The following is a 14,993-nucleotide window of genomic DNA, read 5'->3' on the forward strand; positions in this document are numbered from 1 at the left end:
CACCAAACCTACCCATCACTCCCAGTTTCCTTGACAAATAAGTCCATTCAAGTCTGCTCCGATCACCATTCTCTCCTCCCTGGAAATGTTCCATCATTCCATCAAAGTACTTCCAAGATTGATCTTTCTTCTCTACGTCACATCCAACCTGTGGTGCATAACCACTTACAACATTTAGCATCAGACCTTCTACTTCTACCTTCAGGCACATCATCCTATCTGACACTCTTTTCACCTCTACTACATTCTTTGCCAACTCGTCCTTCAAGATAGAACTTTATTGATCCCGCAGCAAATTGTTCAAGAAATTCAAGGAGTTGGTTCTGACTCGACAACCGTGTAATGTAGGAATGTCAACCTTTACAGTGGGACACCTCGTGGGTCAGCAATGATGCCGATCAATTTAAGGGTCATGGGGTTAAAGGTCAGGGTCACAAGTCACCCCTTTCTATTGCTATAATTCAATAACCATTTAACATAGAAATATCAAAATTCACAGCTTGACACCTTGATCAACAGTTGTTTCTACTGATTTCAAGGTCATGGGGTCAAATGTCAAAGTCATAAATTAAGGTCAAAAGTCACTCCTTTAAATACCTCTAACTTGATAACAATTTAAGGAATGTCAAAATTCACAACTGGACTGTGGGTAAAAGAAGATCCCTTTTGATTTTTAAGGTCATGGTTCAAAGGTCAAGGTTTCTTTAAATAGCTCTAAATGGGGAACCCTTTCACAAAGAAATCTCAAACTTAGCAGCTGGACACCATGTGTCAACAATGCTCTACTGATTTTATGGTTAAATTTAAATACTAACTAGCTTTTTGCTGGTGTTTCGCGTCTTCAGTCTCTAAACTAGCATTTTATGCTATTTTGCTAGCCTTTCACTACTTCTCTGTCCCTAAGCGATCTTTTTCTTGCTGTTTGCTAGCGTTTCTGCAAATCATTAAACTAGTTTTGGCTACATTTTCAACAGTTCATATTAAACGAGTAGTGACAGTTGAAAATTTACAGCTTAGTTTCAGCTTCTTCAGCAGCTTTCAGCAGAATTATTCAGCGACAGGCATTTTACATTAACTTTTGCAGGAAATGTTATTTTTTCTAGTTTAATTTTTGTTCCTCTTCTCCTTTAACTTCATCTGAAAAAAGCATGAAATCATTTTAAATTGTGCCTTTTGCTGAATTGAATTAAAACAAAATTAAAACCAAAGAATGCTTAATGACGGCTGATATTTACTGAAGGATTTAAAACAGAGTAAAGGAGCAAAACACTAACTAAAAATGTAAACCATTAGCTTAAAGCAATGATGCATCTTCCTTTGTTCATTTATTATCATTTTTTTCAGCTACAAGATCTTTGGGAATTATCTTGTTGGCATTAAAATACAATATTAAATCTGTCAAATAGTGGTATATTTTATAAATTCAATTAAAGAAATGAAAACTAACTATGTATGACAAGGTGGTCATTGCAATGTGCTAAAAGATTAAATTTAATTAATGATTAATTAGTGGTTATATTTTTAATTTAATGATGTCAAGTAAAGCAGGGGGTTCATCTTAATATGGTAAGGTAGTGGAGTGAAAAAAGCTGCCAAAATCCAAATAAAAAAGCAGAAAGACATAATTCTCAAGGTTTTGAATGACCAATAGAAAAGATTACAAGAAAGTCAGGCTCAGTAGAAGCAAAATATGAAGAAAGTCTTAACTTAAAACTTTTTCAATTCTTTCTGTACACCCATTCTTAAAATGTGACATGTTTGTGCCCTGCTGTTGAGTCACATTGGGCTTTTCCTGTTTGATTTGTGAATTCTTTAACCCCCCCCCCCCCCCCCCGCCGGGGGGGGGGGGGGATTAACAATGTATCTATCTACTGAATGCTGATGTCAACTTTTTAAATAAATGTCTAATTGCCGTCTTCTGCTACATAAAACAAACCTGAATCATTAATATAATGGGTTTCAGTCTCCAAGCTCAGCTTCAACTAAAGGTTTTATTAGAATCCTCCAAAGCAGCCCATCCCTTATTTATCTTTAGCTTTTCGAGCTTTCAGCAGAGCTCCTTTCTTTTCTGTCTGTTCCTCCTCAGTCTCATTGTTAATTACAGCTCAGCACTTGTGGAGGACTATTAATCTGCCAGGGGTGGCTTTTATTGCTGCTCTGCTGCCATCACATTATGCCGTTATTATAGCTGCGGGTGCAGGCCTGTAATTGCTGTAAGTAGAAGGGAAAGGTAGGAGAGACTCAGGCAGCCTTGAGGCTTCTGGTCAGGCCAACCCTTCCTTTCATCGTCTGTCCTGGCACAGTTTCTAAAAATGATAATGCAGCCTGCGAACGACACGGCTCCCGTTCAAACCTGACTGCTGCCGTTTCAACTCAGATGGACAGAAAGGATCAGAAAAGGAGCTTCATTCATCACCGTGGGCCTCATCGCTGTCAGCAACTTCAGCAGGATCAAAAAAAATTGTGGGGCATCTTAACAGATCCCTCCAAGGTGGGGTGTGAGCTGTAATGTGTGGCTTTAAGGAGAAGGGAAAAAAAAGAGACTTCCTTAAAAACAACTTGCAGCCCGCCTTTTTTTTTTTTTTTGTGCCTCTTTTTCCTCAAAGCCAAATTTAGACGAGCCACTGCCACGTCATCTAACCCTGAGAAGGCGAGATGGTGTTCAGAGCAGGCCCCTCAAGCATTTCAGCATAGCTTTAATATAAGTCAGTCTATTTTCTTCATGAAAACCTGATAAGTGTCAGTCAGGACAGTTTGGACAGTTTTATTGAGAAAGAAAAAAAGCTCAGTTACAAAAATAAATACAGATAAAACCACTGAGGGTTAGTCCTGGGGGATATTTCCACTTGTTATTCTTCAAATCATTTCCAGCCACTGGCAACATGAGCCCCTTCAAATATAACAACAATAAAGTAGATATCATGGTCTATTATTTATGGCAACAACTTAAATCAGAGTCCAGCCTCTCTTGAATACAAACGATCTTGTCTGGATGACAGTTTGGGGCGTTTTTGTATAAGAACCGCAGTGAAATGCCGTCTACACCTCATCTTCATTCAGCAGCATGTTGGGGATTCCTCTGGAGATGGGAAACTCTCGTCCTGATTCAGGACACTGCAGACATCCCTCTAACACCTCCACCTGCAACACAGACAGAAATGCAACATGAGCAGACACTATGAAAATAAACTCCGCAAATCTAGGTATTAAGGGTGTTACCCAAGTCATGGTTTGGTACAACAAGAGAGAGAAACAAATTTCAAATGCGACAGTTTGTTTTTCAGACAGTAACTCTCACAGAAACAGAGACAAAAACAAACAAACAAACATCCATCCATCCATCCATCCATCCATCCATCCATCCCTCCCTCCCTCCCTCCCTCCCTCCCTCCCTCCCTCCCTCCCTCCCGGCCAACTGAGCCATAGTCTGTCCAGCGTGTCCTGGGTTGTTCCCAGGGTCCCCTACCAGTTGGACATGCCCGAAGCACCTCCCTAGGGAGGTACCCAGGGAGCATTCTTACCAGATGCTTGAACCACCTCAACTGGCTCGTCTCAATGTGGAGGAGCAGCGGTTCTTTTCCCGAGTTTCTCCCTGATAACTGAACTTCTCACCCTATCACTAAGGGAGAGTCCAGCTACCCTGCAGATGAAACTCATTTCAACTGCCTGTATCCACGATCTCGTTCTTTCAGTCACTGCCCAGAGTTCATAGACACAAGTGAGGGTAGGAACGTAGACCGACCGGTAAACAGAGTGCTTCGTCTTACAGCTCAGTTCCCTCTTCACCACAACGGACTGGCACAAAGTCCACAATACTGCAGACGCCACACCAATATGTCAATCTCATGCGCCGTTCTTCCTTCACTTGTGAACAAAACCCTGAGATACTTGAACTCCTCCACTTGAGGCAGAACCTCACCCTCGACTTGAAGAGAGAAATCCACCCTTTTCTGACTGAGGACCCTGAGGGAGGATTTATCAACAGGTAAAGTCACTACGAAATAAAAAAAGTTATACTCTACCGTCATGTTTTAGGACAGTACATTATTTCTTCTTCTTGTATATCTTAATCAAACCAACCAATAGGGAGCACAAGCCAGTGCATCTATTTTGCTGGTCCCAAGCGCAGGTAAATGGTGAGGGTTGTGTCAGGAAGGGCATCGGACATAAAACACTTATGACAAAACTAACATGCAAGTTCATCAATGTGACAATGACTTGCTGTGGCAAAACCTGAAAAGGGAAACGCCAAAAGAAGAAGTTGTATATCTCAATGGTACTACTGGTAACTACACTAGCCATGTTTACATGTTGGACATAAGTAACCGGATCAAACGGCCGTTAAAATAAAAACGCGTCATGTAAACACCCTGTTCGGGTTTTTGTTTATTCAGCGTGATCTGAAATAATTTGTGATCAGAACAAAACGGGTGGTTTACGCCGATTCATAACCCGAACGGTGCGCATGTAAACACTTGATCTGTTCGTTTTTATCTGATGGTGACAAACTGACGTGACTGCGCATGTGCGACTTTGCCATTTCCTCCTGGCTCATGCTAATAATATTAGCATGTCGGGGAAGCAAAACTGGTCGGTGGGCGACACAACATTTCTACCAGAAACTTTAAGAGCTCAAAATGATCTGTATTACTTACAGTTCAGTCAGGGAGTGCAGAAACGTCTCCACCGTCATTAAAACCTGTTGCGGGTGCATTTTGGGCACGCAGTTGTGTTTACGTTCATCCCGGAAGTAAACCGGAAGTAGAATTTCTTCTTCTGTGTTTTTTTTTTTAGGAGAGTTTACCACTTTGCGCATGTCAGTACTTCAGTTCAGAACAAAGCCCGCTGCATGTAAACGCTCGTCATGAACAGATTGTGCCCATGTAAACAATACATTTGAATTATTTAATCTGAAAACATTTCAATCCAGTCAAAAAATGTTGTGCATGTAAACATAGCTACTGAGATTACTTTAACTAGAGAGGACCAGAAGCTGGAAGCTGAGGCTACCTTGGACGAGCCTGCTGGACTGTTTGTTGCACAGCTTTTAAGTCCTGCTCTTCATGTGAACTATAAAATAAAAAATACACTTCAGGAAATTTATTTTCAGCTGTTGATTAATGTAGCTCTTACCGCACTATTGCATGTTCAAATAATAATTTTTAAAATATATTTCAACTCCCGGTACCGTCAACATCAAAATGTGGGTGGAAAAGGTGAAACACCCACACCTGCATTCACCCTCATTCGTCCCACTCTGGGCCCCTGAGCAAGGCCCTTAACCCCCACCATCTGCTCCTAAACAGGTCTCTCTTGAAAATGAGATCTTGTGACTCAATGAGACTACCTGTATAAATAAAGGGTAAATGAAAAAAAAAAATTAATTAGTTATTTAGGGCTTTAAGAAAAGTCTTGTTACACCGATTGACTGTGTGCCACAACTTATTAGCAGGGCCGCCACAGCGAACTAAGTCACACAAAGACTTGGCAATTGTTTTTACGCTGGATGTCCTTCCTGACGCAACCACAGACCACCGAGCTACCATAGCCGTCCGTGTGGAGCAGAGAGCTGTTATCTAGGGCACCCGGAGGAGCAGATGGTGGGGGTTAGGGCCTTACTCAAAGGCCCAGAGTGGGGCAAATGAGGGTGGAGGCAGGCGTGGGTCCCATCCACATTTTGATGTCGTCAGTACCGGGAGTTGAACCGATGATCTTCTGATCACAGCTCCACCTTCTCTAACCTCTGTGTCACCATTCCCTAATAATAATTAATAATTATAATAATAATTACTTGAAAGAACCTTACATATGTAATTACCAGACTATAATTTTAAATGTGCATTCTTAGACCTGAGAAGTATTCATTCGGGTCAATCCAACTCCTGACAGATTAAAAGTTTGTTGATATTCAACCAGTGCAGGTTGTTTTGTACGCAGCTCTTCAAAGAGCCAACAGCATGAAGCTTTCAGGGATGATGCTATTCATAGGTCAAACACTGACCGGATGAAAGGTCATTTAGGTCGGGAGGGGACCATCATCAATCTCATCACAAAGAGAACAAGGCATGAAAAAAGATCAGTGAGCCTCCTCTCTGGCTTGGGAATGCTGTGGGATCCTCAGGAGGCGCTGGAGTGTGATGCTGGGGAGAGAGATGTCTGGGTTCCCTCCTGGATCTGTTGTCTGTGCAGCCCGACCACGGATTAGCAGCAAAAGATGAAACTAGTGACAAATAGCTCCACCACGCAATCTAAATTATTTTTAACACTCTGTTTTACTCCACAATCAGACAGAGATTTATTTACGGCAGCAGAGCAAATAAAACTGCATAAAGGACCAAATTCAAACCCTTACTTTTCCTAATGCTGATTACATGAATCAAACGAGTCATGAATGAGTCAGATATTCCAAACAAAAGTTTTGCACACATTTAGGACAAAAACACTAAACATAGAGTTTTAAAGTGTCCAAGTGGACGACATGAGGTTTAGTGTCTCTTCCTGTCATTTTCCTTCCTGCCATCAAGGCTGGTCCAAAAAGACTTTAACAGAAGAGTTTAAAACCACACTGTGGACAACAAAGTGTTTACAACTTTGTTTGCAACTTGGGAGCAAATCTCTGCAGCCAAAACCTCAAGGGCAGTCTTTCTAGTTGACAACATCACATCAAGAACAATAGTTTGCCTGTGTAAAGTTCGTTAGAGGATAGTTTTTACAGAGTTTAACAAAGTTGAGTCAGTTCCGCTGTGTTGAAACGTTTTGTCTTTTATCCAAAAAACTTAAATGACTCAACCTTGTTAGATTTATCTACCTGGATTATTGACCAGGACATTTACAGTTAGAAAAATTATACATAAAACAAACAGCACAATCCTCTGCAGAATGGACATGCTAAAGTCATGAAAACAATTTAAAGGAAAAAATATATCACAAAAAACGTCATTTGTTCCAAAGTAATTTCCTAATGTGACAGATGCACAGTAATAGACCCACACAACTCTTTTTAAGAACAATTGTTTTAAACTTGTGTCAAGACTGAAGAGAGTGAGAGAGACAAAATAAGTTATTTAATTGCAATTTGCTTACTTCTAGGCTGTGAACGGGTAAACTAGTAGAAAAATGATCAACAACTGATATGTGGGATCTTTACCTCTAACAGAACTCGATGAACTTTCTTCAGGAAGTCTTCGTTTTTCTCATAGTCTGGCACCAGCTCACCTGGTAGGTCTTGTCGATGGCCCAACTACGAAAAGAAAACAGAAACAGATGAATGGTCATGCATACTTATTCTGCGTGCAACATTTATTTTCCTGCATGGATTCAGTTATATCTCATTACTCAGACGAAGGTGGATGTTTTACGTATGTACATCATCACGGACTCACCTGATCTGCTGCCTGGACCAGAGCGCTCCAATCCAGTTTGGGGATCATCCGACTGACAAACTGAGGGTTGAACTCCAACTCATTCACCTTCACCTCAGTGGCCTGGACAAATGAGGAGGCAACAACACATCCTGTTGAAGTGGGGAATCAGGGTTTCTGTGCCTTCATCAATAGAAATGGTTCTGTTTTTAGAAAAGTTAGAAATAACTTCCGCTACGTCAAAATAAAGTAGTTTTAAAATTTACTTGTTTAAAGGACAGCTTATCACATGTGATGTTGAACTGAAATTATTCCAAAAAGGTTGAAGAAAAACCAGATGAACACATGATCACGTACAATAAAAATGTTCAGTTAAAGTTAACGAAGTGTTAAATAAATGTTAATTGTTCTCAGTTTGAGAACTGATGAATGAAACAATGCAACAATTGTTGGCCTTGACCTGCATATGACATATAAACAATAAACTAAAAACTAAAATTACAACAGGAGCAGACTGAGAATACAAAGATGTAAATTGACTGTCGTTGAAAACCTCTTTGCTTTCATTTGAAAACTAAGACTCTCGGGGATTGTCAGGATGTGCAGAAAAACTGCCGGCATAGCCCTACAGAACCTCACTGACCTACACAAGGCGAGGTCAGTGAACAAGGCCAGGCTGATTCTGGCAGATCCTGATCACCCACTCCATGGTGAGTTCAGGTTGCTTCCATCTGAACGCAGGTATCTGCTGCTCAGATGTAGAACGAACAGACTGAAAAACTCATTCATCCCTCTAACGATCAGGCTTCTCAATGAACAGTGATGATCTCTGTAGTTATTTTAATGTCTTAATGCCTTGTCTAGTATGGATGTTAGTACCATACCATACCACTTTATTTATAGAGCACTTAAAACAGCGACAAGGCCAACCAAAGTGCTGTATGTATGATGCTATTGACTGTGAAATAAATTGCACCTCGGGGATAATAAAGATTCTTGAAATAAGATGGAAATTAATGTAGAAGAGAAGAATCATTTACAACTTTACCAGTAGTGTCATGCTGATAAGTTGCTAGTCATGCTACACCCTGATTAATAATAAGTCCGGTTTATGCTTTTGTTTACTTGTTTAGAGACAATAAAAACAAGAAAAAGATATAGCCTTAAGTCATCTGCAAACAATATCAAAGTGGGACATCATTTAATTTGTGTCTATAATAAAGTTATTACATTTAACACTTAAAATGTTGTTTTAGTGTACTTATTTCATTATGCATTATTAAACAATAAAGTGCACCCTAATTTTGTTTATCTGACTCACAATTATCAAATAAAAATGAGCTCCTCTAGTTATGCACAAAAATGCGAATAAAAAAATAATGAATTTTAAAATAGGTCTACCTGGGCGTGTTTTTCTTTTAAGTATTTAATTTTAAGTTAACACGTTTCTATTTTCACTAGCTGCAAGTTAAATAAAAACGGTTAAAAAAAGGACAAAAGTAAAAATCATTGCCAACATGTACAAACAGAAATGACAAGAAATGCACGTGTTTAGAATCGTGCTCGCATGTTGAACTGCAGGACTTTAAATTTAAATATTAGCATTTGTCGAGAAATTACATACATCATCAGAACAATTGCACCTAAATAATTTCAACTGAAGTTTTTCTACATATAACTTTAATACAGAAATTTAAATCAAAAAGTGTATCAACAAATAACGTAAACGTGCGTTAGCATTAGCCACGCTGCTAGCCGAGATTACCTTAATGAGCAGCGGGTATCCTTTGGTGACTCCCTTTACGTGAGACGTCAACATATTGTGCGTGAGCAGCTTCATGTTTTTAAACAAACTCAAAAACATCCGAGATAAAATAACCAGTAGTCAATGAATAATTTTACAACTACGTGGAAATCACGCGGCGCACCGAAATGCGCACCGAAAACACTGCTGATGCAGCGCGTAAAACATTCCTGACAGAATCCAACTCCGCTATTAAAGGTTCCTAGAGCCCTTTCTTAAAAAACAAACAAAAAACAGATTTTAACAATTTCTTTACTGTAAAAACACGACTATTATTTTTCGTTATCATTTCTATTAAAATATATGCTCTAAATGTAATATCAAGCAAAAATCCTGTCATCTCTACTTTTCTCCTGTACTTAACTTTTTTTGTAATACAGTATAATGCATCTTCATGGTCATAACATTTCTTTAAGCTTTCCAAAGTTCTTTCAAGCTTTTTTCTTTAAACATTTATTTTTTTTACATAAATGTGTATATGTCCTATTGTAAGCCATCCATCCATTATCTTCCGCTTATTCTGAAGTCGGTCGCGGGGGCAGCAGCTTGAGCCTCATGAATAAAATCATAAAAGGCCAAAGTGAACCAAGTGTCCACTTACAACAAAATTACTTTACAGCATTTTTTTCTTCAAAAAAAAAAAAAAAAAAAAAAGACCAGATAAACTTTGGGAGACATAACAGTACATGGTGAATCTATAATTCAGTTATGCACTGGACAAAATTATCCATTCCAGGGAGCGGACTGATGAAGCTTAAAAGAAAAGGTAAATAGTTGGTGCATCTTAAACAGGCTTTATGGGTCTTAATTATTATAAAGTGGGATCTGTTATGATGCTTTTATTTGAGACTGGGATACATATATTAATCTTTAGGTTTATAAAAAGTTTAGAGTAAATTATATGGTACTAAGTGTTACATATAAATAACCAGAAGCTGTTTTTGATGGTAAAGCTAAAAAAAGTACATTATTAAAACTACACTAAAAGAAAAACATTCAAATTTGAACAGACAGCAAAAATTTAAGTCGCATTCAGTTTTTATATTCTTTTTTATTTTTGTAATAACTTGTATACTTGTTTTTGTAATACAGTTCATTCATACACTTTGATAGTAAATAGTAATTACACTCAAGTGGTGTAACAAGCATCAACCTGCCACCTGCACAGACATGCATCATCCGCACACACAAATGATCTCATTCACACATGTGCACAGAGAAGGAAACGTCTCCCTCACACACATTAAACAAAAGAACAAAACAATAAAAATGTAAAAACTCTTTAATTTTCTTCCATAATCACCAAATTCATGTCCTCCCAACTCCTTTCTTAAGTTTAACATTAACTATGCTTTAACAAAACACAAGTAAACAATAGAAAGAAAAAAACATACTGAAGGCAACTAAAGATGTGGGCAAACAAGTCTGACAAGAAAAAAAAAGGTTCATGCAGATCCTAGAATCTGGGATTCAACTTTTCACGGAAAGCAGCAGCACAGACGAGCTGTTATCAGGTACGAAACCCGCCGACTTACATCAGTTCGTTAAACAATTAACTTTGAAGCGTTAACGCTATATGCTACAGCTTTTAGAGGCTTCATGTGTTTCTACTCAGTCAGGTAATCCACATTTAGTAGGGATGGGGACAGGTCTGAGGAAGGCAACACAAACTAGTTAAAAAGGCCACTCTGAAAGGTTTTATGGCACCGATAAAAGCGCTGAGAAGAGCAGGTGCATAGCAGTCAAAACTGAACTAACAGCACAGCGCTGAATCATAAAGTCAGGATGAAAACCATCTGCTATCAAAAATGTTAGCTAAAATATTCAGATTCCACCATGAGAATAAACAGGACCTCACTGTACTTTAGCTCTGCAATGAAGCTGCTAGCAGCTTGTGACAAGTTATTCGGATTTAAAGATTCATTTCTAACACTGACTTTAAAAGTTTGTTACAGTATTACAAGAAAAAAAAACAAAGTCAGTGAATTTTATTATCGCTCATATGATATGCAAAGTATGACGTGTAGACAATGTGGGTCCTGTGAACGTCCTGACTGCTTCTGGTTTGGCTGAAAGAAAACTGTGATGTGTGAACACAAACAGGAAGAATCTGTAGAATGAGGGGAATAAAACGAGGACAGATCTGGTGAACAGCATAAAAAATGTTCATGTTTCAGTTGGTGAAGCAACGTAAAACACTGTCAGTAACTGCAGTACTAGTTAGTCTTTGCGTTGGTTTTTGCATTAGAGCACACACACATACACACACTCGTGCAAATCCACATCAACACCAGGATTCTCACTGCTGAAACGTTCCCACGACAGTCACACACATCCAGTCATTCTCACGTGCACACAATCAAAACACTGTCCTCAATCCTGTGTGTCCTCCGTGCGCCACTTGAGGAAATCCTCTTTCCGCGCGTCTGGTTTGATCTGGTTCCGCATGCCACCAAGCAGGTTGGAGGTCGCTTCGGAAGCTACGATCAAAGGTCTGACTACGGTGGGTGGGATCTGTCGCAGGACGCCGCCCACAGCGCCAGGGAGACCTTTCTGCTCGTGGCCACGAGATGCTACATCGCACAAGGTCTGAGCCGTGTCGATCACTCCCTGCAGCGAGAAAAGAGTCCAGAACATACAAAAACATCAAGACAAATTTTCTTTTTTAATATTATTTGTCCAGACTCTGACTAGCTTTATTTAAATTGGGGCTTTAAATTTTTTTTTTAAATTACTATAAAAGTAACAGCAAAGCTACAAACGCAGTGTTAGCTAAAAAAAACAAGTGTCTAAGATTATCTATGAACTTTTCAGAGCAGGGCGGGCTCAAAGTATAAGCAAACTAAGCGGCTGCTTAGGGCCTCGGGGCCACTAGGGGGCCCCTAAATGCTTTTTGAATTAATTTTTAAATTTTTTTAGTAATAACTTCTATATGATTCTATTTAATATTTTAAGTTCAGCTTTTGCAAATTGTTGCATACATTTACAGTTTTAAGAAGTAACTATTCAACTCTATATTTCTTTTTTTTTTTTTTTTATCATTTTACGTGGTTTCAAGTAATTGTTCATTTATATTATTTAGGTATTTCCTTGATATTTTGTTTTTTATTTTATTTAATTTCGTTTGTTTTTGCACAGTTTATTTTTATGCATCCAAGTTATTTTATCTGTTGTTGATCTTGCATAACAAATTATTTTGAACATTACTGCTGCAGTTCTTTGGAACCAAAGAAAATAAACCAGATGACACTTTTGCTGTAAAATACATTGCATACTGGTGTTTTTTTCATTTGTTACTTTGAGTACCACTAGATGATATACAGGTCCTTCTCAAAAAATTAGCATATTGTGATAAAGGTAATTATTTTCCATAATGTAATGATCAAAATGAAACTTTCATATATTTCAGATTTATTGCACACCAACTGAAATATTTCAGGTCTTTAATTGTTTTAATACTGATGATTATGGCATACAGCTCATGAAAACCCAAAATGCCTGTCCCAAAATATTAGCATATTTCATCCCACCAATGAAAGACAAGTGTTTTTAATACAAAAAACGCCAACCTTCAAATAATCATGTTCAGTTATGCACTCAATACTTGGTCGGGAATCATTTTGCATGAATGACTGCTTCATTGCGGCGTGGCATGGAGGCAATCAGCCTGTGGCACTGCTGAGGTGTTATGGAGGCCCAGGATGCTTCGATAGCGGCCTTAAGCTCATCCAGAGTGTTGGGTCTTGCGTCTCTCAACTTTCTCTTCACAATATCCCACAGGTTCTCTATGGGGTTCAGGTCAGGAGAGTTGGCAGGCCAATTGAGCACAGCAATACCATGGTCAGTAAAGCATTTACCAGTGGTTTTGGCACTGTGAGCAGGTGCCAGGTCGTGCTGAAACATTAAATCTTCATCTCCATAAAGCTTTTCAGCAGATGGAAGCATGAAGTGCTCCAAAATCTCCTGATAGCTAGCTGCATTGACTCTGCCCTTGATAAAACACAGTGGACCAACACCAGCAGATGATATGACACCCCAGTGACTGTGGAAACTTGACACTGGACCTCAAGCAATGTGAATTCTGTGTCTCCTCTCTTCCTCCAGACTCTGGGACCTTGATTTCCAAAGGAAATGCAAAATTTACTGTAATCAGAGAACATAACTTTGGACCACTCAGCAGCAGTCCCAGGCGAGATGCTTCTGACGCTGTCTCTTGTTCAAGAGTGGCTTGACCTGGGGAATGCGGCACCTGTAGCCCATTTCCTGCACACGCCTGTGCACGGTGGCTCTGAATGTTTCTACTCCAGACTCGGTCCACTGCTTCCGCAGGTCCCCCAAGGTCTGGAATCGGCCCTTCTCCACAATCCTCCTCAGGGTCCGGTCACCTCTTCTCGTTGTGCAGCGTTTTCTGCCACACTTTTCCCTTCCCACAGACTTCCCACTGAGGTGCCTTGATACAGCACTCTGGGAACAGCCTATTCATTCAGCAATTTCTTTGTGTCTTACCCTCTTGCTTGAGGGTGTCAATGATGGCCTTCTGGACAGCAGTCAGGTCGGCAGTCTTACCCATGATTGCGGTTTTGAGTAATGAACAAGGCTGGGAGCTTTTAAAAGCCTCAGGAATCTTTTGCAGGTGTTTAGAGTTACGTCGTTGATTCAGATGGTTAGGTTAATAGCTTGTTTAGAGAACCTTTTCATGATATGCTAATATTTTGGGACAGGCATTTTGGGTTTTCATGAGCTGTATGCCATAATCATCAGTATTAAAACAATTAAAGACCTGAAATATTTCAGTTGGTGTGCAATGAATCTGAAATATATGAAAGTTTCATTTTTATCATTACATTATGGAAAATATTGACATTAATCACAATATGCTAATTTTTTGAGAAGGACCTGTATACATATAGAATAATGTAAACAGGGCTGTCAGAGTTGCAACGAGTTTATGTTAGGAGGGTGAATGATCTGATCATCTGACTGTTGGTTGCAGTAATCCACATTATTAGAAGAAATGGAGGGTCCCAAACTAAATTTCACTTAGGGCCCCATGGAGGCTTGGACCAGCACGGTTTCAGAGGATACATTTTTATTATGCACCTCTCTGACGGTGTCGTAGGCCTTGGCCACTCCTTCCCGGAGGTCTGCGGGTTGAGCAGCTCTACGGGGCCTGCTGGAAGGGGCCCGGCCTTCGGTGATGGCGTAGCGACTCAGGGGAGGTGTGGGAGACAAGATGTCGTACACGGTCTCTGCTGTAGCCTGTCAGAGAGGTAACAGAAAGAAAGAAATGAGATAAAGGTCCTCAGTGAGATTTCTGAATGTCCCTTCATTTGTTCAATTTAAGATAAATTGTAAAGCCAACCATCCATTAAAGAAATGCAAATCACCTGCCAGCTATCGTGCTAGTTTGAAACTAAGATTAACTTACGTTGATGAATGACTGAGCACCATATCACAACATCTGTTAGTGCTTGGAGTACGTGCTGTGGTCAAGTCTCAACTACTATTCACTCTTAAAGTTGACTGCATTATGGCTATTTTTTGTTTTCTAATGTTCATTAGCTATGGTGGCCATCTTGAACTGAGATGAGTCCAGGAAGTAATCTCTGATTAATTTCTGAGAATTTTGATGAAATTCATCCAGTGATTCCTGGAATATTTGGCTAACAGATAATCAGGGTTGACTCCACCAGGTAATGCCAAAGTTTTAGGCAAAGATTTTGCCCAAAATGTAGTGCTTGACGTATATTTTGGGAATGACTCACAGCTACTACCAAACCAAATGTTATCCCTCTCTGTTGGTAAAACTGACTGAGTTGCAAAGATTA

The 14,993-nt window shown here is 39.5% G+C and overlaps 2 protein-coding genes across 2 annotated transcripts in view; both read right to left on the minus strand.

The window, feature by feature from the left end:
- Nucleotides 1-2,758: 2,758 nt before the first annotated feature.
- trmt112 (tRNA methyltransferase activator subunit 11-2) lies at nt 2,759-9,320 on the minus strand. Its single transcript, XM_037675790.1, has 4 exons — nt 9,127-9,320; nt 7,383-7,484; nt 7,148-7,240; nt 2,759-3,141 (listed from the first exon to the last, which is right to left on the minus strand). The coding sequence occupies exons 1-4, from the start codon at nt 9,223-9,225 to the stop codon at nt 3,040-3,042; spliced, it is 396 nt and encodes a 131-aa protein (XP_037531718.1). The 5' UTR covers nt 9,226-9,320; the 3' UTR covers nt 2,759-3,039.
- A 1,848-nt stretch (nt 9,321-11,168) lies between these two features.
- The window catches only part of atg2a (autophagy related 2A), a 30,634-nt gene continuing 26,809 nt past the window's right edge, over nt 11,169-14,993 (minus strand). The window contains exons 41-42 of the mRNA XM_037675245.1: nt 14,266-14,424; nt 11,169-11,775 (exon numbers count right to left, since the gene is read on the minus strand). Of these exons, the coding sequence (XP_037531173.1) occupies nt 11,539-11,775; nt 14,266-14,424 (396 nt within the window). The 3' untranslated portion in view covers nt 11,169-11,538. The remainder of the gene's footprint in view (nt 11,776-14,265; nt 14,425-14,993) is intronic.

The sequence above is a fragment of the Nematolebias whitei genome, chromosome 4 (genome assembly GCF_014905685.2).
Source record: "Nematolebias whitei isolate Nwh7 chromosome 4, NemWhi1, whole genome shotgun sequence".
Taxonomy (NCBI): domain Eukaryota; kingdom Metazoa; phylum Chordata; class Actinopteri; order Cyprinodontiformes; family Rivulidae; genus Nematolebias; species Nematolebias whitei.

What these genes read in the sequence shown, in the direction of transcription:
- trmt112 (XM_037675790.1), bottom strand. Translation starts at nt 9,225, where the DNA reads ATGTTTTTGAGTTTGTTTAAAAACATGAAGCTGCTCACGCACAATATG. An exon ending in GATACCCGCTGCTCATTAAG is followed by an intron (nt 7,485 to 9,126) that starts GTAATCTCGGCT and finishes TCATTTGTCCAG; the next exon opens with GCCACTGAGGTGAAGGTGAA. An exon ending in TGGTCCAGGCAGCAGATCAG is followed by an intron (nt 7,241 to 7,382) that starts GTGAGTCCGTGA and finishes TTCTTTTCGTAG; the next exon opens with TTGGGCCATCGACAAGACCT.